Below are 24,755 nucleotides of genomic sequence, written 5' to 3' on the forward strand. Positions count from 1 at the left end.
TTTGGTGCGAAAATCAATACCAGAACAACAGCAAAGGATTTTGTGAAGATGCTGGAGGAAACGGGTACAAAAGTATCTATATCCAGAGTAAAACGAGTCCTATATCGACAACCTGAAAGGCTGCTCAGCAAGGAAGAAATAAGACAAGACAGACTACAGTTTGCAACTGCACATGGGGACAAAGATCGTACTTTTTGGAGAAATGTCCTCTGGTCTGATGAAACTGTTTGGCCATAATGACCATCGTTATGTTTGGAGGAAAAAGGGGGATGCTCGCAAGCCGAAGAACACCATCCCAACCGTGAAGCACGGGGGTGGCAACATGTGGGGGTGCTTTGCTGCAGGAGGGACTGGTGCACTTCACAAAATAGATTGCATCATGAGGAAGGAAGACTGTGTGGATATATTGAAGTGACATCAGTCAGGAAGTTAAAGCTCGGTCGCAAATGGACAATAACCCCAAGCATACTTCCAAAGTTGTGGCAAAATGGCTTAAGGACAACAAAGTCAAGGTATTGGAGTGGCTATCACAAAGCCCTGACCTCAATCCCATAGAAAATTTGTGGGCAGAACTGAAAAAGGGTGTGCGAGCAAGGAGGCCTTAAACCTGACTCAGTTACACCAGCTCTGTCAGGAGGAATAACCCAAAATTCACCCAACTTATTGTGGGAAGCTTGTGGAAGGCTACCTGAAATGTTTGACCCAAGTTACACACAATTAGCATTGCCTTTTAAATTGTTTATGTAAACTTCTGACCCACTGGGAATATGATGAAAGAAATAAATGCTGAAATCACTCTACACTATTATTCTGACATTTCACATTCTTAAAATAAAGTGTTGATCCTAACTGACCTAATACAGGGATTTTTACTAGGATTAAACTTCAGGAACTGAAAAACTGAATTTGGCTAAGGTGTATGTAAACTTCCGACTTCAACTGTATATCAAATGGTTTCCCGAAACAGACATGCAGCCCATGGACAGTGTTTCTCATGTCTTAGCATCGCTCAAATACTTTGTAGAGGTCTGGTAGGTTAGCAATCTGGAGTACGCTGCCATCCTCACTGAAGTGTTTAGGTGGACTGAAGAGGCTCCGGAAGGCTTTAAACAGGAGATGCTCCACCTTCCAACGCCACGAGTTCAGCTCTGCATCCTGCAACACATTCACAACCATAGTCTGTTCAGTAAGTGCTAAAATGGAACCAAAACTGAAAATATAAGAGCGTGTTCCTATGACATGGCAGTATTTCTTCCATTTCAAAATGATTTGCACCTGAATCCTTTCTTGGTTTCATCAACTATCAGATTGACAAGTGCGAGACATAAAAAAAAAAACAGGGCTGTGTTCATTAGGCATGCAACTGAAAATGATTGGCCAACTCCATGTAGTCCATTTCCTTCTGTTTGGTGCCTAATGAAAACGACCCGGGATGGCGGATCTGAGTGACATACCTGCTCCTCCTCTCCCGGCTCTAGCTCCAGGACATACTGTTTCCTGATAGAGTAGAACTGGCTGCACTCCTTGCTGAAGTCTCTGAAGCAGTCCTTCTCATTGTCCCAGTTCACCTACACAACCCCTCCGATTAGTCAATTTAGTCTATAAGAAATTATTGATAAGACATGGTCATGGATAAGAATAGTTCACACCTCAGTAGCCAAACGTAGGATGAACATGGGCAGACCCTCCATAGGAGGGGTGTACTTGTCAAGCAGCAATGGCAAACCGGTGAGATTTCCTTCCTGCAAACAAGACACATTCTGATCTTAAGTTTTGCCCTGATGTCATGCATGACAATTACATTTAGGGGGTAAATGCTAATGTTACAACAAGGTATGATTTCGTCAGTACAGACAGGATACAGAGGGTCAGCAGACAGACCTGGTCTATCTCCATGGAGAAGTAGTCCTCCAGCATCTCAGATTTCTTCTTCAAGAAGTCGACTATGTATTGGGACAGACCCTCCTTGGGCCCGTCCTCCTCCGACCAGCCGCTCTCCTCGGAGTCCAGAGCCAGCATGGCCAGGTCATAGAGTGGTGCAGGCTCCTGGAACAACAACACAACATCAACAAACCAACTCGGAGCCAAATATCTGGGTCCGTATTCACAAAGCGTCTAATCTAGGTTTAGGTTCTCCCTGTCCATCTTATCTGAAAGGCTAAATTGTTCTGAGACCATTAGTGAAAACAGGCCCAGAATCACAGCCTCTGGTAATGCGAAAACAGGATTTTAGAAACAAATAACTTATTTACATAAGTATTCTGACCCTATGCTATGAGACTCAAAATTGAGCTCAGGTGCATCCAGTTTCCATTGATCATTCTTGAGATGTTTCTAAAACTTGATTGGAGTCCACCTGTGGTAAATTCAATTGATTGGAGATGATTTGAAAAGGCACACATCTGTCTATAAGGTCCCACAGTTGACTGTGCATGTCAGAGCAAAAACCAAGCCATCAGGTCGAAGGAATTGTCCGTTGAGCTCAGAGACAGGATTATGTAATGGCACAGATCTGGGGAAGGGTCCCCAAGAACACAGTGGCCTCCATCATTCTTAAATTGAAGAAGTTTGGAACCACCAAGACTCTTCCTAGAATTCGCCGCCCGGCCAAACTGAGCAATCGGGGGAAAGAGCCTTGGTCAGGGAGCTGACCAAGAACCCGTTGGTCACTCTGACAGAGCTCCAGAGTTCCTCTGTGGCGATGGGAGAACCTTCCAGAAGGACAACCATCTCTGCAGCATTCCACCAATCAGGCCTTTATGGTAGTGTCCAGATGGAAGCCACTCCTCAGGAAAAGGCACGACAGCCCACTTGGAGTTTTCCAAAGGGACTCTCAGACCATGAGAAACAAGATTCTCTGGTCTTATAATCTTTGGCCTGAATGCCAAGCAACACTTTGAGGAAACCTGGCACCATCCCTACAGTGAAGCATGGTGGTGGCAGCATCATGCTGTGGGGATGTTTTTTAGTGGCAGGGACTGGGAGACTAGTCAGGATCGACGGAAAGATGAACAGAGCAAAGTACAGAGAGATCCTTGATAACCTGCTCCAGAGCACTCAGGACCTCGGAAGTTGAACCTTCGCCCCAGTCTAACAGGACAACACAGGAATGGCTTTGGGACAAGTCTCAATGTCCTTGAGTGGCCCAACATCTCTGGAGAGACCTGAAAATAGCTGTGCAGCGATGCTCCCCATCCAACCTGACTGAGCTTGAGAGGATCTGCAGAGAAAAATGGGAGAAACTCCCCAAATACAGGTGTACCAAGCTTGTAGCGTCATACCCAAGAAGACTCGAGGCTGTAATCACTGCCAAAGGTGCTTCAACAAAGTACTGAGTAAAAGGTCTGAATACTTATGTAAATGTGATATTGCAGTTTTTTTTTTTTTTGCAAAATGTTCTTAAAACCCGTTTTTGCTTCGTCATTATAGGGTATTGTGTGTAGATTGATTAGGGTAAAAAACTATTTAATCCATTTTAGAATAAGACTAACGTAACAAAATGTGGAAAAAGTCAAGGGGTCTGAATACTTTCCAAATGCATTGTACAAACTGCTCCCAACTTTAAAAACGTTAGGCACCAAATAGAATTTAAGGAGCACCAGAAATAGATAGATTTTTCAATATAGTTTAGGCTTACATTAGGCCTATATGAATCCAACCTTTGAAGCACATTTTATGAGAAGCAGACCCTTTTCCTTTCTTCCTGGGCCAATCAAATTGGCCTAGACCTACTGTCAAGTTACCAGGTTGTTAGCTAGCTAGGTAACATGACTGTAAAACATTGTTATACATTTTTTTTTTACATTTCCGGTTTTTAGGACTATAAGCTGGCGAGATCAAATCAAATTTTATTAGTCACATGCGCCGAATACAACAGGTGTAGACCTTACAGTAAAATGCTTACTTAGGAACCCCTAACCGACAATACAGTTTAACAAAATATAGATAAGAATAAGAGATAAAAGTACATTGTCATTTAGCAGACGCTCTTATCCAGAGCGACTTATAAGTAATTAAAGAGTAGCAGTAAAGAATAACATACATGGGGGTGCCGGTACAGAGTCAATGTGTGGGGGCATCGGTTGAGGTAGTATGTACATGTAGGCAGAGTTAATTAAAGTGACTATGCATAGATGACAACAGAGAATGGCAGACGGGGGGGGCAATGCGAATAGTCTGGGTCACCATTTGACTAGATGTTCAGGAGTCTTATGGCTTGGGGGTAGAAGCTGTTTAGAAGCCTCTCGGACCTAGACTTGGCGCTCCGGTACCGCTTGCCGTGTGGTAGCAGGGAGAACAGTATATGACTAGGGTGGCTGGAGTCAGACAATTTTTAGGGCCTTCCTCTGACACCGCCTGGTATAGACTGGCGCATACAATAGAGTAGCTGTTGTTTAAAGAATTTCACTGAATTTAAAAAACAAAACTGAATAAACATTTTAGAAACAGGTGCCAGTTGGTTCTTTAGATATGATACTGCCAACATTTTTGACCGTACCTACGAGACGGTACTACGGTATTCTAAAATGTTGGTATCATAAGTACCATGATATTACCGTGGCACCGGTATACCGTGCTACACATTGATGTGTGTCATACTTACAGATAACCTCAAGATGCCAAAGTTACCGAAGTCGTAGATCAAAATTTGGTAGAATAGCTCCTGGCTAAAAAAAAAGAAGAGAAAAAGCCAAATATTCAGCACCTTGAGCAACTGCACAGGAATACTTCTAATTTATATATTTCTATAGCAGCGAAGTATATTTTTAAAAACACTTCTACATTAATGTGGATGATACTATGATTACAGAGACAGTATAATGGATGAGTAAGAAAGTTAGAGGCATAAATATGATACACCCCAAAAAATGTGAATCTCCCCTGTTATTGGTGATGGTGAAATGTTAGCATGTCTTGGGGGTATATGACCTTTGTGCCTCTTTGTCAATCAAGCTTGATGTAGTCATTGCGTGCTAGGAATATGGGACCAAGTACTTTTGACTACTTTAATACAGGCCTTCAGAAAGTATTCATACCCCTTGACTTATTCCACATTGTGTTGTTACAGCCTGAATTCAAAATGGATGGTAGTTTTTTTTACTCACCCACCGAGACACAATACCCCATAATGACAAAGTGAAAACATGTTTTTTGAAATATTTACAAATGTATTGAAAATGAAATACAAAAATATTTAACTGACTTTTTAGAATCCCCTTTGGTAGTGATTACAGCTGTGTGTCTTTCTGGGTAAGTCTTAGAGAGCTTTGTACAATATTTGCCCGTTATTATTTTCAAAATTCTTCAAGCTCTGTCAAATTGGTTGTTGATCATTGTTAGACAGCCATTTTCAAGTCTTGCCATAGATTTTCAAGTAGATTTAAGTCAAAAACTAACTTGGCAACATTCACTATCTTCTTGGTAAACAACTCCAGTGTAGATTTGGCCTTGTGTTTAAGGTTATTGTCCTGCAGAAAGGTGAATGAATCTCCCAGTGTCTGGTGGAAAGCAGACTGAAATAGGTTTTCCTCTAGGAGTTTGCCTGTGCGTAACTCCATTCCGTATCTTTTTTATCCTTACCATAACAAAGGGGTTACTTATTAACTCAAGCATAAATTGTTTTTCATTATTCCATTTTGACATTATGGGGTATTGTGTGTAGGCCACTGACACAAAATCTCAATTGAATACATTTCAAATGCAGGCCGTAACAACAAAATGTGGAAAGTCAAGGGGTGTGAATACTTTCTGAAGGCACTGTATACGTGAATTCTAACAAATGCTTTCATATCCAAAATGCTGCCGTTTCAAGCCAAATTATACGTTTCAGTTTAACTGTACGTAGGGGAGTGCATGTGGGTCTGACCTGAGTTTGGTGGTGTTGAGAAGGTACAGTTTGGTATGGTGCTGGATCAGAGTCCACTGGGGGTTGACACAGCCCACAAACGAGTGATTCTGAAGCATCTCTTGAAGACCTGAGGAAGACCAAACATACATTTGACAGGCTCTCAAACCAAATCTTCTGCTAAGGGTTTTTGCCATCCTTAGTTTACTACAATCTCCCTTTTCTGTACTGAAGTACGTACAGTAGTGCAACAGCTATGTGCAAAGTAGCTTTCTTCACCTGATGGTGTCAGCAAAGACACCATCACGAGTATAGTGGAATATCTACAGTATATAGTGGATTAGCTCTTTCAAATCTCATTTCCCCTTCCTCAGTTCTCCCCCTTTCACACACTACTTCTAACCCATGGTAGTTAGAATTGAGACCACTGCAGACACTCCTTCCTGTACATGTCCAGTATTTGATGATGGATGGAGTTGGGTATACCTTTGTGTGCGTGCTCAGCGATGTCATCTCTCAGCTCCTTCACACTGCTCAGCTTGATGGCTCGTCTCCTGGTTGTGGCTGCAGCAGTCAGGTCCTCCTGCTCCTCATCCTGACCAGCACGGGGACGCTTCCTGGGCCGACCCAACAACACCCACACACTGCTATTACACGCAGACATAATTCCTACACTGCTTTTACTAAGCAAGTAAACACACACCATGCTCAGTTAAATACGTGTGCACACACATATCGCCATACACCTTTAAAAATACATGCGTGAGTACACACTCCGTGCACCACCAAATATACAGACATTCTATGCACCAGTAAATAAACACACACTCCATAAAGCACTTAATACACCACACACAGACTATTCAAACAAGCACTCAGTGAATGATTCCCTAAAGCCCACTAAGAAGGCATCATCACCTGGGGAGATCAGCTGGAGTATTTAGGCTGGTTCCCTCCTCATCCTCTGTGGCACCTGGCGCCTGTTCCTCCAGGATCTCTGCATTGTCCATCTCTTCCATGTCATTGGTGGTCACAGGTTCCCCCCTGCTCTGCCCATTAGGGTTGGCGGTGGGAGTAGGGGCCAGCTTGGATGCCGGCTGGAGAAAGGCGTCCAGCTTTTGGGCTCTACTGTCGGTCCTGACCATCTGATGGGCGTAGACCCGCTCACTGTCCCCTGTGGAGTTGGAGGAAGACTTCCCCTCGCTGGTGGAGACAGACAGCCCAGGTAGCAATGTCTACAAAGAAATAGGTTAAATGGATGACCTTTTATTATTTTTCACCTCAATTCCAAGAATGCAGCTTCTCTTTTTTACTACTACTACTACTACTGATTCTACACACCAACTAATCCACTAAAGAAAGGGAAAGAGAATTGCATACACCCAGTTTAGCTTATTGACACACTGTATGTTTCATAGCCAAATATAGTGTTAAATACCTGGTAGTATAATATCCTGTTAAAAACATTACAATGAGAAAACATTTAGCATGGAGGACTGCAGAGCTAACAGCACCTGTGTGAAGTACGTGCGCGAGGAGTTGGAGCCCAGGAGTTTGCTCTCTATGTGTTTTTGAACGCTCTCGATGATACAGTCTTCATGGAGGAAGTGCACCTCGTGTTTGGTAGGGTGGACGTTCACATCGATGTTATGAGGGGCAATCTCCAGGCTTAAGCAATAGAACAAAGAACAGTAAATACAACCAGAAATCGTTTGCTTTCCAGTTAAGTGACAGTAACCGGAGTTACCTGAGATATAGAAATGGGTGAGAGTTCTTGGGAAGGTATGCAGCATAAACGGTCTCAATGGCTTTTTTTAAGGCACTCGATTCAACCAGACGATCTGAGGAGAAAAGAAGACTATTAGTAAAAGTGCACAGGAATATCGTATTCAAATAACTAGTTAATTTAACATAGCGATCCTGTGGCACATACGATTGATGAAGAGGATGAGGATGCACTTCTTCACTGAGTAGTTGGCGTTAGAGATGTGGCCCTTCAGCTTATAGGCAAGCTTCTGATCCTCACAGCCCACTTCAATCAGCTCCCTATGGAAGAAAGAAAACGTGCAACACACTGCTCACTCTTCACACTAAAGACTCAACGGCAAAACTGGTATCGATGACATCATTATAGCCAGATTTCAACCCGTTCTGGTTGTAATTAAGTTACTTCAACCAGCTTCGCCCTCTGGGGAAGGTCAAGATCACTGAGCACAAGAAAAAACCAGCAGAAGTCCAATTAACGTATTAACTACGCAGAGCACATCAGATTATAGCTCAAAGCATTCATTAACAGATCAAGATAAAACTGTCTGGCTGCATATACAATTCAAAATGGATGGCAATAACCTCTATTCACTCAACGAGGAACTGACATCCCAACGTGAGAGAGTAATCTTGGAGGGGTATTTTTTTCCAGTACCTGCTGACTGTATTGCCGAACACCACACGGATATTATCCAGTGTGGAGGCGTTGGGTAGGGTCCTGACGTCTGCCATGGTCTCGCCTTGCTGGAAGAAAAAAAAAGACAGAATATTTGTGGCATACAACCAAAGTCTCCTCCCTTCAGGGACAATGACCTCAGGTGAAAACATCAAGGGTAGGAAATGTGAAAGAAAATAAACAAAACAAACAATCTCACCTTTTTGACAGCAAAGCTTTTCCCAGAGTTGTGTATAGCATACCTGTAAAACAAAGACCAAAAAAAATATATTGTTTGCATGATTCACAACACATTGCCAGCACACAAAATAAAAAATATTTGTGATGCTTGACCCACGAGATGTGCACTGGTAGTGATGTCTGAGGCCACACACCTGCTCACCACCTCCACAATCCTGGAGTACTCCTCACTGGGGCTCTTCAGGGCTTTCCTCCTGGTGGACACGTTATAGAACAGATCCTCCGCCTGTGGATGTTCAGAGATATTTGAAGGCGTCGTCTCTTTTGCACATTATAGTCAATCTAACTTGCGGTTGTCAGTGGACATTTAATGAACTCACAGTGATCTGTGTCCCCTGGTTTCCAGCGCAGGGTTTGGGTTGGGTCTTTAGTTTCCCATCACAGTAGGTGGCTCTGGGGAGGGTGAAGGCAGTACTTACAGACTGAGGATTCAAAAATGTTACTGGGCATTTCGACAAAGGACTGATGGCCTCGTCAATCAAAGCGTAATCGAATAATAGGCTACCTGTAAGCACACTTGGCGTCGGCCGTTTTGGTTGTTATGGTCACATGGGCAACATGGCTTATACTGGCAAGGGCCTGAAACACACATACACACACACGCACAGGTTACATGGATAGTACAGAAAGACTAGAATTGAAAATCTAGCTTTGCCCACATAAGAATAACCTACACCAAATACATCCCCATTACAACGTAACCTTGACAATGTGGATGATCGAATTACTCAAATGATCAAACAAATGGGAAATACTTCACCTCTCCTCGGAAACCATAGGTTGAGATGGCGTTGAGGTCCTCAAAAGTCTGGAGCTTGCTTGTTGTAAACCGTTCACATACTATTTCCATATCTTCTTTCTTCAACGAGAAAGTAAAACAGTCGAAAGGAAATTGAGAAGTGAACTAAAATATGGACTTGGTGGAAGTTGTTTATTTTGCTTACATGACTCTCTCTCTCACACACACACACACACACACTCGTCTTACCCTGATGCCAGTGCCATTGTCCTGTATCTGGATAAGTTTCAGACCCCCCTCCTTCACAGTCACCTGTATGTTGGTGGACTTGGCATCTAAACTGTAACATTACAGTGAAATGCAGATTTCATATGGTGAACCAAACTGATATCTTCTCACAAACCAAATTGCAAAGACTTGGTACAGTAACTATGTAAACAATCAGCGGTCATGAGAATAGCATGGATATAACTCCAATGTGACAAGTATTTAATCACATTGGAGTTATTGTCAAAGCTAGCTAAGCTACAGATTCAGTCACCAGATGCTGAGGGGGGGGAAATCCAGTGCAGCAAAGTCAGGCGCTCAGCTTCAACAGTAGAGCAAAAGATGTGGTAGGGACCAGCAGCTTCATGCATGACTTCCTCACGCACCTCAGCAGCCTCCGTGACAGTGGCTGAGGTTCACAGCTGCCAACTGCCTATCTATATCCACAGTAAAACAAGTTCTATATTGGCATAACCTGAAAGGCCGCTCAGCGAGGAAGAAGTCACTGCTCCAAAACCGCCATAAAAAAAGCCAGACTACGGTTTGCAACTGCACAAGGGGACAAAGATCGTACTTTTTGGAGAAATGTCCTCTGATCTGATGAAACAAAAATAGAACTGTGTGGCCATAATGACCATTGTTATGTTTGGAGGGGGAGGCTTGCAAGCAAAAGGACACCATCCCAACCGTGAAGCACAGGGTGGCAGCATCATGTTGTTGGGGTGCTTTGCTGCAAGAGGGACTCGTACACTTCACAAAATAGATGGCATCACGAGGAAGGAAAATGATGTGGATATATTGAGGCAACATCAAGACATCAGTCAGGAAGTTAAAGCTTGGTCGCAAATGGGTCTTCCAAATGGATAATGACCCCAAGCATACTTCCAAAGTTCTGGCAAAAATGGCTTAAGGACAACAAAGTGAAGGTATTGGAGTGGCCATCACAAAGCCCTGACCTCAATCCTATAGAAAATGTGTGGGCACACACTTTTTCAGTTCAGTTTTGTGGTATATGGCCAATATACCACGGCTAAGGGCTGTATCCAGGCACTCCGCATTGCTTTGTGCTTAAGAACAGTTCTTAGCTGTGGTATATTGGCCACATACCACACCCCCTCGGGCTTTATTGCTTAAATATACCACGGGTATGATGCAAAACACTTGTTTACTGTTCTAATTACATTGGTAACCTGTTTATAATAGCAATAAGGCACCTCTGGGGGTTTGTGGTATATGGCCAATATACAACAGCTAAGGGCTGTATCCAGGCACTCCGCGTTCTGTCGCTGGGCGGGGGTATATATTGGCCATATACCACACCCCCTGACTGATTGTAAATACTGAAAGGGAACTATGAACGATCGGAAGAAAGAGACTGAGGAAAGGATCATCATTTGCTTTTGTTGATTACTCATTTACTTTGGATCATGACATATGTTTGTGAAACTATCTATATAGGCATATTTACAGACGGATTTTTATTTTAAAGTTGCATTCTGTAATTGCACAACTGACACACACACACTGACAGAACTCCATCTCCATAGAGCTAGCCAGCTAACTCACGTTAAACAACGTTAGTACTATCAGACACAATTATAAACTCTTAGCTTGAACGCTAGCTAGCTACTTTTGTTAGCAATGTGGCTAACAATTAGCATTCTTCCTAACTAGCTAGTTAACTAACTTACCAGTTTTCAAGCAATTCTTTGATAGCATTTGCAGGACGTTGGATAACTTCTCCAGCAGCAATCCGATTAACAACGGTCTCATCGAGTCTCCGAATCACCCCGGACATACTGCCAGACTGTTAGCTTTGATTCAGATTGTGAATATTATCAGAAGTAACACAAATAGCTGTTAAATGGGACACCCTTACTTCATAAGATTAGCTATCTTAACATCCTACCACCATCACAACATGTTGTTAAAAGCGCGGGGGAGAGTGAGGGGTTCGATTAATCTCGCCAGTGCGCCCGTTGGACGTGTTTTGCACCGGCTGAAAGTTGATTGCATTCGATTTGGAACCGGGCTGCCTCCCGGACGTGAGCCAGGTGCCCCGCTCTGTCAGACGGCGAAGTGGTCTCAAAACAAAAGTTAAGTCATTATTAAGCACGTGTAATAATTAGTATGATTATGTTTTCCCTTGCAAAAGTGACATCTGCCTTCACAATAAAAACTAGTTGGAAAAAGCACACATTTATTTTATGGAAAAGAGATGCGTTTCTGGACGATGCACCAATACTACCTTGTTGACAAAATAACGGAGCGGTGTCACTTACTGTTTTCGCCCGATGATGTGACCGGCATTTGCCCGGTTCAACCTGGGCCAGTGTAAAATAACTCCCTGTGTCAAATCTCTTCTATACAACCCCATGATTGGCTGTTCCTAAAAACAAGTCAACTGTAGCAGCCAATAGGGATAGGGATTGCTGTAACAAATCGCGAGTGCCTGTGTTTCCTGTGATACGATGCTACTTTTTGTTTAGGTATAGACTACACTGCATTATCAAAAATATATATTTTATATTTAGCTACCATGAAAATTGCCACAGTGCTGTCAGTCTGCTGGAGATTAACATCTAATAATTTACATAATAATCATCATACCAAAAATATATCCTTATTTTTGGTGTCATATATTTTATATTAGTAAAACATATTTTGTGGTAAAACAACAACAACAGTATTTACACTTTTGAGCAACAGCAACATGTCATATTTTGGGTTCCAGTGGCATGACATGGATGGGATAGAATGCTGTGAGCAGTGCATCAGGAGGGTGGTGCTGTTTGGTCACCAAGACCAGGCTGAACTTCTCAATGCGGTCCAGCATGAACTCAGTTCTGGCATACTGAGGACCATCTGTGGAGCGCACCAGGCTTAGGTACCTACCGGGAGACGACATATATTGATATCAATCTCGCAATGAGAGGGCGCAGCCCTGCATTTTTTTATGTCTTACATCACCACTTAAATGTTAAAAAATCTAACTAGAACTGAGAAAGGTTCATATTGAGATGAACTATGTGCTGGTAGTGAGCGCTCGGTACTGTACCTCTCTTCTTGCAGGAGCTCCTTGTTCATCAGCTGCTTACTCAGCCCTGGGTTCACCTGGTCTAGCTGGTTCTGTACACTCTCAAACAAGTCCACCTCCATCATGTTAATAACCAAGGGCTTTCCGAACCTGCAGACAAGATCACACAACATCAGAACAGCCTTTCTATTCATACATACATTTATCTGTGTCCTTATTCTGTCTATCCACTCCTTTATTTATACAAAAACGATATTTTTTGTGACATATTTACTTTTGGCAATAGACAAAAAAGACAGGAATTCAAATGAGCAGCCCAACCCTAAATTTGATATACATTAAGGTTTTACAGCAAACTCTTAAAAACACTTCTTACACCTGCTACTGTCATTGATGTGCATAACTCAAATTTAGGATTAGGCTGCTCATTGCCGACACCCCTGTAATATCTCTCTCACACACCTGATGGCCCCCAGTAGAGCGAGCCTCAGTTTGTCAGGCTGCATGTCTCCAGGGTGCAAGGCGTCCAGGTAGGTAGTGTCTCTGTAGCGTAGAAATGTGGCAGCCTGACCATAGGTATCCACAAGCAGGGGCCACCTAACATCAGATACACAGCCAGAGTGGATAAACTTAATTAACTGAATCTAATGTTAAATTGTAAACGGAGCGATTAGCTAAATACAGAGAGATGAACAACCTGTTTGCATTTTGTTTGAGCAGCTAACCTGAGGGCAGAAAAGTCATACTAAAGTGAGTAATTATTATAATTTTTTACCTGCCATCCTGCTTGATCTTGCCGCCTACATCTTTAATAAGAACTTCCTCAAGGTCACGAACCGGGCAACGAACCCCACCACGGTCCAGGACAGCATCTTAGTTCACATAAACACACACTGTGAGAATATTACATTTTGTGTTGCTCCAGGGAAAGGTGTGTTTGTTTGTCTCTGTGTCTGTGTGTGTGTGTGGGGGGGGAGTACCTGCATGTGTGTGTGCGTGTGTGACATTACATACCTCCACCAGACTGCTCTCTCAGTGTCAGCTTGGCAAGGGATAGCTGCTCTGCAGCCTCATGAGCTGCTATTTGAGCTTTCGCCAACACATCTTCAGCTTCATGAACCACCTTTACGCGCACACACACACACACACACATCAGTACTGAGACAATACATAAGAGTACTGAGACTGATACATACATCAGTACTGAGACAATACATACATCATTACTTCAGTACTGAGACAATACAACTTAAGCAGTGTGCTAAAGGAGTACAGTGACTACCTGCAAGGTGACTTTAGCCTGCTCCTCCATACCCTTCCTCACACATGTATCATGTTCTGTGATCCTCTTATTCAGCTCAACGAAGGCCTTCTGCAGCTATATACACACACAGGGAGAGTGACGTCGGAGTGATGAAAGGGACATTTTTCCTGTTAATCTTAGAACTATTGATTCCAGATGTGTCTTACCTCTCTTTGGCATCGCTCATACTCTTTCTGGAGCTGCTCCACCTCCCCTTTCAGGCTGAGGGAAAACACAGACCATTTTTGGTTTGCACGTTTACACTGTTTCCCCCTATCAGTGAACAATGTGTGGGGAAATCATATCAGCTATCCTCTCTATCTGTCCTCAACTCAGCAAAAGTGACTCTGCAGGACTCTCTAGATGACGTGACTTAACAGGACCGACGTGCCTTTGTGTTGAAGGAGAGGGGAAGTAGATAGAGATAAACATATTACAAATAGTTAACACATTGCATCATAATGTGTTCATACAACATCTGATCTCTGGCCAAGCTATTCAGTTTCTCTTACTGTTCTGGCTAAATTGTGTATCCTACTCTGTTCTCTATGCTGTACGCATGAGACATGACCTAATTAGACTATGTTTGGGAGCATAGGGTTGGCTTTTGAGAGTGTCATACTCTATGAAAGGTTTCTGTTTTGAGTGGGAGGGGTTGAACAGTTGGGCGTGACTCTTACCGGTCAGTCTCCGCCTCGTTCTGCTTTTCCTCTTCCTCCGCCCTCCTTTGTTCCTCTGCCTTCATCTTCGTCAGCATGGAGTCAGTGGCACTCAGATCCCAGTTCTGTAAAGTGGCAATCACAGCCTCTTCAGAAGCCACCTGGAACATGCCCACAAACACATAAGCCCAAACATGGCTTGTAAAACACAATTACACAGCCATCCTCTGTCACACACACACACACACACACACACACACACACACACACATATATAAAGAACCCTGATTATTGTCTATGTGTACACACAGCCACACACACCTGCTCTGGAGTGCTACCATCATCTGCATGGGTCCTCGGGTCTGCCCCAAGCTGTAGAAGGGTCTGCACTGCCCCAAGATGGCCTCCAAATGCAGCTCTGTAGATTGGAGTCCGTCCAAACGCACCCTATTAAAAAACACACTTCCTGACATACTTCTGCAATTGCTTAGGCATGGACATCTAACTCCAATACTTAGAAAGATCTATTTAGTTGTTTGCCTGCTGGAGAAAGTTTGTGGATGACCAACACTCCCCAAAGAAAGGGTTTAAGTCAAGTCAAGCTTGTTTAAAAAACATTTTTTACCAGGCAAGTCAGTTAAGAACAAATTCTTATTTACAATGACGGCCTAGGAACAGTGGGTTGTTAACTGCCTCGTTCAGGGGCAGAAAGACAGATTTTTACCTTGTCAGCTCGTGGATTTGATCTAGCAACCTTTCGGTTACTGGCCCAACACTCTAACCACTAGGCTACCTGCCTATCAATACATGTGTATGTTTGTGTGTGTCAGTGGGAATGGGTGGGGGAGGGAAGACTCTCACCTGACCAAGAGCTAATATTTCTGTTCGCGCTGCATTCTCTCACCTGTGTGTTTATGTCCGCACCCCTTTCCACCAATAAGGTGATGACTTCCGGCTGACCCCCACCTGCTGCTTCTGACACTGCTGTGTTGCCGTTGGCATCTGTTATGTTAATCATGCAAAGTTGGTTTAGCAGCCGCTGGCGTTTGCCTGCTTCATCCAACCCAAGGCCACGCTTTGTGTTCCTATCAGAGACCTAGATAAGGACCAGTGCATCTATTAATCTTTGTCATGTCTTCATTACTTGTCCACACAGATCTCACAGATATCACATATCAGTCTCACCTCCTTCAAAATTGCTAACACTTCCTCTGCCTCTCCATCAAACGCTGCTTCCAGAAGTCGGGTTCGCAGAAGCTGCTCTTCCTTCTTCCCCTTTCTCTCGTCCTCCTCCTTCTTCCTTTTCCACTCCGTCTCTTCCTGTTCTCTTCGTACTAGTGCCACAAAAGCCTGCAGGCCAATCAAAACACTTTTCAGGGTACACACACTTCTCATTTTCAGAAACAATGACATTACATTGATTGTAGACTACAACACACTCAAGCACGCTCACGGATGCTTTTTGAAAGAAGAACAAACAAAGGAGGAGATCTGAGTCAACATGTAATGCCAACAGTTCTATTACTCATGATTTAAAATTCCAATATGTTGATATACTTTATAAATCCAAACCTAACACCGTCATTTTCATATCTAATTAGCTAACCTCTTTCTCCAAGCGATCCATAAGGTCTTCATAGTCCTGTTTTTCCTTCTGTCTCCGGACCCGCTCTCGCCTGGCCAGCAGGCCTCGAGTGGCCCGCTGGATGGTCACTGCAGCTAGCTCCTCTGGAGTCGGCTCTACATCTACAACAACAATAAACATGCAGGACAAACAAGTCCCTGTTATTTCAGTTCAGTTTCGATTTGATTTGCACCTTTTTTTTCTTCGTTTTAGTTGTCTAAAAATATTTCTATTTCATTTTTATATTATTTTGTTTCAGTTTTAGTGTTAGCGGCAGAAAGCATGCGTGGTATGCTTGTAACCATTTGTGTGTTTTTTTTATGTCACTTATTGCAACTCGGGGGCAGTAATACATAAGATGATGGGTAAGGTTAGGTTAGGTTAGGTTTCAATTATAAAGTAAATCTCAATATGACTTGGATTTAAAAGGAATAGCGCTGCGATTGGTGCAACAACAAAAAATGATGGAAGGAAACAATCCAATGCTTTTTAACCAAGTTAGATAGCTAGACAATTTTTTCCCTATTAGCTAGTGATAGCTAGGCCTATTTGAAACATCGCCTTCTCCTGGCCGCATTTACCCGCCAGATACAGTGACTTATAAACCCAAAAGCTTGAAAACCCAACTGAAAACGCCATTCGATTTTTCCCCAAAGTTTATAGAAAATAACTAAAACTGAACATAATTCATGATGGTTTTTATTTTATTTCGTTTTGGAATCAAAGTTAATCGTTTCAGTATAGTTTAGCCTCAGTACAGATTCATTGTATTGTCTTTGTCAGTCAAGATTTATTTGTTCATTTCCTTTGTTCAACCAGGTAAGTTAGAGAATATGTTCTCTTTTACAATAACAACCTGACAAGAGTAACAAAGCAAAGCCACAGACTCACACAACACCCGTGCAGTATACATAAGATTGTACAGTCGACTTTACAGCCTAACCCTATCTGTACAGCCCAAATATTTGTTTAACCTGGAGGATTCCGTTTCTTTGTTGACCTTGACGACAGCTATTTCTGGTTTTTATTATTATAATTTCCCATATAGGCCTATATGTTTAATGTGCACAGCGCATTCGGAAAGTATTCAGAGCCCTTCACTTTTTTCCAAATTTTGTAACGTTACACCCTTATTCTAAAATGGATCAACATCCCTCATCAATCTACACACAATACCCCATAATGACTAAGAAAACACTTTTTCTTTTTAAATTTTTACACAAAAACTGAAATATGACATTTGCATAAGTATTCAGACCCTTTACTCAGTACTTTGATGAAGCACCTTTGGCAGCGATTACAGCTTCGAGTCTTCTTGGCTATGAAACTACAAGCTTGGCACACCTGTATTTGGGGAGTTTCTCCCATTCTTCTCTGCAGATCCTATCAAGCTCTGGAAGGTTGGATGGGGAGTGTCGCTGCACAGCTATTTTCAGGTCTCTCCAGAGATGTTCGATCGGGTTCAAGTCCAGGCTCTGGCTGGAAAACTCAAGTATATTCAGAGACTTGTCCCGAAGCCACTCCTGTGTTGTTTTGGCTGTGTGCTTAGGGTCGTTGTCCTATTGGAAGGTGAACCTTCACCCCAGTCTGAGGTCCTGAGCGCTCTGGAGCAGGTTTTCATCAAGGATCTCTCTGTGCTTTGCGCCGTTCATCATTCCCTCAATCCTGACTAGTCTCCCAGTCCCTGCCGCTGAAAAACATCCCCACAGCATGATGCAGCCACCACCATGCTTCACCGTGGGAATGGTATTGGCCAGGTGACGTGACGCTTGGCATTCAGGCCAAAGAGTTCAATCTTGGTTTCAACAGGCCAGAGAATCTTGATTGGTGGAGTGCTGCAGAGATGGTTGTCTTCTGGAAGGTTCTCACATCTCTACAGAGGAACTCTGGAGCTCGGTCAGAATGACCATCAAGTTCTTTGTCATCTCCCTGACCAAGGCCCTTTTCCCCTGATTGCTCAGCTTGGCTGGGCAGCCAGCTCTAGGAAGAGTCTTGGTGGTTCCAAACTTCTTCCATTTAAGAATGATGGAGGCCACTGTGTTCTTGGGGACCTTCAGTGCTGTGGAAATGTTTTGGTACCCTTTACCTGATCTGTACCTAAGCTCTACGGAAAATTCTTTCAACCTCTTGGCTTGGTTTTTGTTCTGACATGCACTGTCAATTGTGGGACCTTATATACAGATGTGTGCCTTTCCAAATAATCTCCAATTAATAGAATTTACCACAGGTGGACTTCAATCAAGTTTTAGAAACATCTCAAGAATGATCAATGGAAACAGGATGCACCTGAGCTCAATTTTGAGTCTCATAGCAAAGGGTCAGAATCCTTATGTAAATAAGTTATTTGTTTCTAAAATCCTGTTTTCGCTTTGTCGTTATCAGGTATTGTGTGTAGATTGATGAGGATTTTGTTTTTATTTAATCCATTTTAGAATAAGGCTGTAACGTAACAAAATGTTGAAAAAGTGAAGGGGTCTGATTATTTTCCAAATGCACTGTATATGGTTTATAAATGTTTTTTTAAGTTGATTTGCTGCATTTATCTAAATAAAAGATTTGTATTTAATGGAAATAATAATATACTGTACATAAAAGGAATGTAGGCCTAGTATTTCATACCACTTCATGAATACCATCTGAGAGCTACAACTGAAAAGGCTTTCAACATAATTGCTAATTTGTTAACTAAAATCATACGGCAACAGTTGTCAAAGCTATGAATCCCGCTCAATGATATGTAGTGAGGCAATTATCTATGTACTGAAGACAACTTAATTTGACATGCTTTACAGCAGGGTTCCCCAACTGGCGGCCCGCGGTGAATTTGGCATGCCGGTGGTTTTATTTGCCCCCCCAAGTTTTATAAGCAAAATAAATTTTGGGAAAAAAATATAGGTTATTTTATCATTTTTTTGTGGGGGTGAGAGGGGGCATTTTCATTGTTGGACATAAAAAAAATGTAAAAACACCAGGAAAACAGCTCCAATGGATTTTAATTTTGGAAATCTGTTCCCAAAGTTCCCACGCATAACAGAGAGACGTTTTGGGCTCCCGAGTGGCGCAGCGGTCTAAGGCACTGCATCTCAGTGCTAGAGGCGTCACTACAGACACCCTGGTTTGAATCCAGGCTGATTGGGAGTCCCATACGGTGGTGCACAATTGACCCAGCGTCATCCAGGTTTGGCCAGTGTAGGCTGTCATTGTAAATAAGAATTTGTTCTTAACTGACTTGCCTAGATAAATAAAAGGTAAAAAAAAAGAATAAAAAATATTTAAATAAAAAATATGTGATCGTATACAAATCTAATTAATAATAATGTATTTATATAGCACTTTTCTACCAACTGAGGTACTTAAAGCGCTTTACATAGTAGGGTGAAACTCACCTCATCCACCATCAATGTGTAGCACCCAACTCAGTGATGCATGGCGACCATTTTTGTGCCAGAACTCTCACCACACATCAACTATCAGGTGTAGTGGTGAGGAGTGATATACGCCAATTAGGAATGAGGGTGTAAAGGGGCGCGTAACTGGTGGCAGTGAAGTCAGACGCAGGAGAACTAGGTAATAGCCGGGGAAGTTTAATTTCAAAACCAACGGCATAAGGAAATAACCAACATGGGTACAAAACCCGACGCACACCAGTAAACATGTGCACAAGCACTTACAACAAACAATTCCACACAAAGACATGGGGGGAACAGAGGGTTAAATACACAACACTTAGGGAAATGAGAACCAGGTATGAAGGAAAACAAGACAAAACAAATGGAAAATGAAAAGTGGATCGACGATGGCTAGAAGACCGGTGAAGCTGACCGCCGAACGCCGCCCGAACAAGAAGAGGAACCGACTTCAGTGGAAGTCGTGACAGAGGGGGATGATTAGATGGCCATGATGGAATGTGGCCAGGTTGGACATTTTGCCATGACACCGGGGGGTGTACACCCCTACTCTTACAATAAATCCCATTGGGATTTTGAATGACCACAGAAAGTCAGGACACCCATTTTAACGTCCCATCTGAAAGACGGCACCCTACGCAGGTCAATGTTTCCAAATGTAATCAAGGTTTTAGTCAAATATTATATCTTTTTAGGCTTCTTGCGGTAAATTTTCAGTCTAAATGTTTTCTTTTTTTATAATGCTTCGGCACCCGATCATCCGCTCAAGAAAACAATTGGCTTGCGGCTGAATGTAGTTGATGATCCCTTCTCTATAGTTCCTACTGCTCCCATGTGTGCCTTGGGTGGTGCCTGCAGGAAACAATGAGGGATTGTTTTCAAGCTTGCATAATTTCCTTTGACCACATCAGACTCCCTTGGGTATAATGAAGAGTAACAGACAGTTGTGTGTCACAACTTCCGCCGAAGTTGGTGCCTCTCCTTGTTCGGGCGGCGTTCCGCGGTCAACGTCACCGGCTTTCTAGCCTCTACCAATCTATATTTCTTTTTCCATTTGTTTTGTCTGTATTGGACACACCTGGTTCCCATTTCGTTTGAATCATTTCCCTATTTAACCCTCTGGAGCCATCATGGTTTTGTGCGTGTTTATTGTTGTCAGTTGTCTCGTTTATGTGATTCTGGATTTTCGTTCTCCTTGTTGGAGGATTATTTTTGAGTAAAGTTACTATTATTACTCATCTCTGTGTCCTGCGCCTGACTCCGCCTTACCCACATCACCTAGACTCTGACATTGTGTAATGTAAGCAATGTGTTCATTCTTCTGAACTCCAGGGTGAATTATGAATGTGTGATTGCACACTGTCCCCGGTAGAAGAACACAGCCGATCCTAGTGAATAATTATTATTCTCTCCTTTTTTTCACCCCTTTTTCTCCCCAATTTCATGGTATCCAATTGGTAGTTACAGTCTTGTCTCATCGCTGCAACTCCCGTACGGACTCAGGAGAGGCGTGCGTTCTCCGAAACACAACCCAACCAGCCGCACTGCTTGACACAATGCCCACTTAACCCGGAAGCCATCCGCACCAATGTGTCGACAGAAACACGGTACACCTAGCGACCGTGTCAGCGCCCAGCCCGCCACAGAAGTCACTAGTGCGCGATGGGACAAGAACATCCCTGCCGGGCCAAACCCTCCCCTAACCAGGACAACGCTGTGCCAATTGTGCGCCGTCCCATGGGTCTCCCGGTCGCGGCCGACTGCAACAGAGCCTGGACTAGTAGCACAGCTAGCACTGCAATGCAGTGCCTTAGACCACTGCGCCACTCGGGAGGCAATTATTATTCTCTTCTGGTCGAGTCCTAACTTGAGATGAGCATGCTTAACTGGCTTTCTCATAAATCATGTGTAATACACCGTCTATTCTGTTCTGCCTCTAGTGGGACACAAGCCAGCAACCTTCTGCACAACAACACATAAGGCAAACGTCTTAGCCAACTCGAGCAACACAATATCATGCCCTGAGCGACAGCAGCTTTTTAGTTCTCAGGGAAGTATCCTGTCACCAATGTACTTCAGCCAACATACTACAGGCGAGTTTCACTTCTACTACACAAGCATTAGGCACACAGATTTCAACTGAGGACTCAGGCCTAGGTGTATGAGGACAATCAAATCAGCACTTCTTTACATTGTTGCAATGGAAGTCAGCTAAAGGTAAATTGACTAATTGACTCATTTGGCATGACAAGAATGAGCAACGCAGAGCAGTACTTTTCTTTGGTGGTTGCAGTGTCTTGGCACTGGCAGAGGTGTTTCGTCTTGCCTTGGCAACAGCAGCTTTGCCTTTGGACTGGCCACCCTGGGTCACACCAGTGCTCTGTCTGCGCTGGGGGGAGGCACCTTCCAGAGCACAAACAAACAGGGGAAATTAGACTACACATTAAGCGAAAGAGAAACACATCTCTATGTACAGATGGCAGACACATTTCATGTGATGGTAACCAAAACCAATTAACCAAAACCAAAATATGTACCATCACAAGTTTAGGTACATACTTAAATGTTTTTACAGCAAAGTAATGTAATGTTACTTTGTGTTTAAAATGGGCTGGAGATATTGGTAACTAGCTAACGTTAATTGATACAATGCCAGTTAAACAGCTTCAACCGCCAATTGTTTTGCATCTTCATTTCAGACAACAACATTTTACTTAGGCCTAAAACACTGTCATATTCGGGAATCAGATCCCCAATGGCTAACGTCGTTAGACACCTCTACTTGAAGTTCAATTCCAATGCTATGCATGGTTTGCATACCTGCCTCTGATGATTGGACTGCTCCCTTCGACGGTGCATTGGCTCCAGTTTTCCCTGGGCTTTTAGTACTACGTGAACTCATATTTTGTCCAAATAATAGTTAGACGAACCAGCCTAGAAGCCCATAATTATAGTACAATTAGCCAAAAATAGATTATGGTCTCAAACCTATGCAATTTAGCTGTTGGATTCACAATCCCTTCCTGAACGCGCACTGATCACCATGGTAACACTTGCGCGGCTTGGTCGCACACGAATGTAAAATAGAAATAGAATGAGTTTGTCGACTTTCAAGTCAATAGGCGCGTTCTAGCGGATGTCTTGTGTCAAGTCGGTAACCATCCTTGGTCAACGCCTTTCAAAGTGTGTTGCATTTTGGGGATAACAATTGTCTGACTTGCGCCTACCAATTACTGTATGCACTGAGTGCACAAAACATTACGAACACCTTCCGAATATTCAGTTGCACCACCTTTTTCCCTCAGAACAGCAGGGCATGGACTCTATGGACTCTACAAGGTGTCGAAAGCGTTCCACAGGGATGCTGGCCCATGTTGACTCCAATGCTTCCCACAGTTGTGCCAAGTTGGATGAATGTCCTTTGGGTGGTGGACCATTCAAACACACAGGAAACTGTTTAGCGTGAAAAAGCCGGCAGTATTGCAGTTCTTCACACACTCAAACCTTTGCGCCTGGCACCTACTACCATATCCCGTTCAAAGGCACTTCAACCTTATTAACAAATATCAACAAACAAAAGAGGAATAGTCACATGCAAACAAGCATACATACAAACTATTTACATTGCCAGGAATCCTAAACAAACAAATCATATGCATTAATAATACAACAAGTTTTAATTGCATTTTTGTTTGAATTAGACCATTTGCATTTGTGAATATGAAATGTACCTAATATTATTAGCAGTTTAATTAAATATACTACATCTTTATCAATGTCAGAATTTCTGAAATAAATCATTATATCAAAACCATTAAATAGTACTGTCACATCCTGACCAGTAAAATAGGTTGTTTGTTATTGTAGTTTGGTCAGGGGGTGTTTGTTTAGAGTGTTTCTGGGTTTGTTGGGCTATGTTCTTTGTTAGTCTATTTCTATGTTAGTTCTAGTATGTCTATTTCTATGTGGTGTTTATTGGGTTGACCTTCAATTGGAAGCAGCTGCTCTCGTTGCTTCTAATTGAAGGTCCTATTTAAGAGGGGTGTTTTTTCTATGGGATTTGTGGGTAGTGGTTTCCTGTTTTGTGTTCGTGCACCTGACAGGACTGTTTAGTGGCGTTTGTTGTTTTTTTGTATACGTGTTTCTTTTGTTTTCCTTCTTTAATAAAATAAGAAGATGAGTTTACACGTTCCTGCTGCGTTTTGGTCCAATCCCTATGACACCCGTGACAAGTACAACCAGTCCTATTTTTTTTTTTTTTGTAACAATATTCTGTATGTCAATCCCAAAAATTCTACTATAAATACAGGCAAAAAACAAATCCAAAATGGTCTCTTCCATTCCACAGAAAATCACATTTATAGTCAATATTCAGCTTGAATATTTCCAAAACATGTTTCACAGGATAAATTCTATGTAACATTTTAAATGGAACTTCCTTTACCTTGTTACTGATACAATATTTGTTAGCAATTTTCCATGCTTTCCCCCATTGTATATCACCATAGATATTTGACCAAAAGAATCTTGCTGAGGGAATTGTAGTATCACAAACAATATTCCTAATCTGTTTATTACTACGTTTACCTTTGATGTTAATATTGCCAATTAACATATTTTCATGTAAATCTATGTTACTTACATCAACCACAGAGTAATTTAAAAGAGATACAAACCCCCTCTGAATCGCATCAAAAACAATTGCATATTCTCTCGGGGTTATTGGAATTTTAAATTTATCAAGAAATTCCCCATATGAGAGTAGATATCCATCCTCATTCAGTAACAGACCAACCAAAATAATTTTATTCTCAAACTGTCACGTCCTGACCATAGTAAGATGTTATTTTCTATGGTAGAGTAGGTCAGGGTGTGACAGGTGTTTTTCTATGTTTTGTATTTCTATGTTCATGTTCTAGTTTTGTATTTCTATGTTGGTTTTGTTTGGGATGATCTCCAATTAGAGGCAGCTGGTCCTCGTTGTCTCTAATTGGAGATCATATTTAAGTAGTTTTTTTTTCATCACATGGTTTTGTGGGAGATTAGTTTTGAGCAGTATGTATGTTTCACCTCTGCGTCACATAATTTTTTTTTTTGGTCATTCAAGTTTATTTATGTATTGCATAGTTTCACAGTATATATAAAATGTGGAATGACACACACGCTGCACTTTGGTCTGCTCATTCCCACG

At 42.4% G+C, this 24,755-nt stretch overlaps 2 protein-coding genes across 3 annotated transcripts; both read right to left on the reverse strand.

Annotated features, from left to right (window-relative positions):
• Nucleotides 1–739: 739 nt before the first annotated feature.
• mlh1 (mutL homolog 1, colon cancer, nonpolyposis type 2 (E. coli)) lies at nucleotides 740–11,932 on the reverse strand. Its single transcript, XM_014154294.2, has 19 exons — nucleotides 11,226–11,932; nucleotides 9,517–9,607; nucleotides 9,289–9,387; nucleotides 9,034–9,107; nucleotides 8,849–8,921; nucleotides 8,663–8,754; nucleotides 8,488–8,530; nucleotides 8,268–8,356; nucleotides 7,779–7,891; nucleotides 7,593–7,686; nucleotides 7,360–7,513; nucleotides 6,764–7,080; nucleotides 6,332–6,462; nucleotides 5,867–5,975; nucleotides 4,604–4,667; nucleotides 1,882–2,046; nucleotides 1,650–1,742; nucleotides 1,455–1,568; nucleotides 740–1,155 (listed from the first exon to the last, which is right to left on the reverse strand). The coding sequence occupies exons 1-19, from the start codon at nucleotides 11,330–11,332 to the stop codon at nucleotides 1,000–1,002; spliced, it is 2,178 nt and encodes a 725-aa protein (XP_014009769.1). The 5' UTR covers nucleotides 11,333–11,932; the 3' UTR covers nucleotides 740–999.
• A 230-nt stretch (nucleotides 11,933–12,162) lies between these two features.
• iqank1 (IQ motif and ankyrin repeat containing 1) lies at nucleotides 12,163–22,848 on the reverse strand. Of its 2 annotated transcripts, none has more exons than XM_045700698.1 (14): nucleotides 22,385–22,848; nucleotides 21,839–21,967; nucleotides 16,140–16,279; nucleotides 15,719–15,883; nucleotides 15,438–15,629; nucleotides 14,855–14,980; nucleotides 14,555–14,658; nucleotides 14,042–14,096; nucleotides 13,854–13,949; nucleotides 13,586–13,694; nucleotides 13,347–13,443; nucleotides 13,034–13,168; nucleotides 12,593–12,721; nucleotides 12,163–12,425 (listed from the first exon to the last, which is right to left on the reverse strand). In XM_045700698.1, the coding sequence occupies exons 1-14, from the start codon at nucleotides 22,464–22,466 to the stop codon at nucleotides 12,251–12,253; spliced, it is 1,734 nt and encodes a 577-aa protein (XP_045556654.1). In that variant the 5' UTR covers nucleotides 22,467–22,848; the 3' UTR covers nucleotides 12,163–12,250. The 2 variants fall into 2 exon arrangements, with proteins under 2 accessions (XP_045556654.1, XP_045556653.1); XM_045700697.1 differs by having other exon boundaries at nucleotides 14,555–14,694; nucleotides 22,385–22,846.
• Nucleotides 22,849–24,755: the final 1,907 nt, after the last annotated feature.

Source organism: Salmo salar, chromosome ssa18, assembly GCF_905237065.1.
Source record: "Salmo salar chromosome ssa18, Ssal_v3.1, whole genome shotgun sequence".
Lineage (NCBI taxonomy): Eukaryota > Metazoa > Chordata > Actinopteri > Salmoniformes > Salmonidae > Salmo > Salmo salar.